We start from the raw sequence: 607 nt of genomic DNA, 5'->3' as shown, positions 1-607 counted from the left end.
CTGTCACAGAGGAGAGAAGAAACTAAAAGATATTCGCATTCAACCCTCTGCAATCAGAGAATTCTTACTTTCTTTGTTGAAATACAAAATGACTCAAACCGATGACTCTATTATCAAAATAATTTGCAATTAATTTAATAGTTGGCAACCAATCGATTCATCTTTGCAGCTCTACGATAAATGGAATAATCAACAGTGTGTGCGTATAGAGAGATAATACAAAATCTGTATATATGAAGAGCGTCTGCGTGTGCTGCACGGATACGTAGCCTGGCATGATTGATGGTGCACATACACGCTAGAAAAACAGGAATCTTGCAGTGCGTCACTTCATAAGATGACACCAATTTAACTGTTAGTCTGCAGCCGTCCAGGTCGCCGGAGGAGGGCTCTGCGGCGGTGCTCTGTGTCACCTCTGTGTCACCGTTGTGTCACTCTCTCCTCTGTGTCTCCCCCAGCTGGTGAAGGCGAAGTACAACTCCCTGTCGTACCCGTACCTGCTGCCCAAGTCTCACACCACGGCTGCAGAGCAGCGCTACCAGGTCCCCAACTGCACCCCCGCCAGAGTGCAGGTTGGTTCTGATAAAGTTTCATGTGTTCACTAGGG

At 46.8% G+C, this 607-nt stretch overlaps 1 protein-coding gene across 1 annotated transcript in view; it reads left to right on the top strand.

Moving 5' to 3' along the window:
* LOC116672503 (phospholipase D1-like) overlaps window positions 1-607 on the top strand; it is a 58649-nt gene that overhangs the window by 42304 nt on the left and 15738 nt on the right. The window contains 1 exon segment of the mRNA XM_032504388.1: window positions 459-572. Within this exon segment, the coding sequence (XP_032360279.1) occupies window positions 459-572 (114 nt within the window).

This window comes from Etheostoma spectabile, chromosome 22 (assembly GCF_008692095.1).
Source record: "Etheostoma spectabile isolate EspeVRDwgs_2016 chromosome 22, UIUC_Espe_1.0, whole genome shotgun sequence".
NCBI lineage: Eukaryota > Metazoa > Chordata > Actinopteri > Perciformes > Percidae > Etheostoma > Etheostoma spectabile.
The sequence above is the reverse complement of the archived record's forward strand: the minus strand, read 5'-3'. Positions and strand labels throughout refer to the sequence as shown.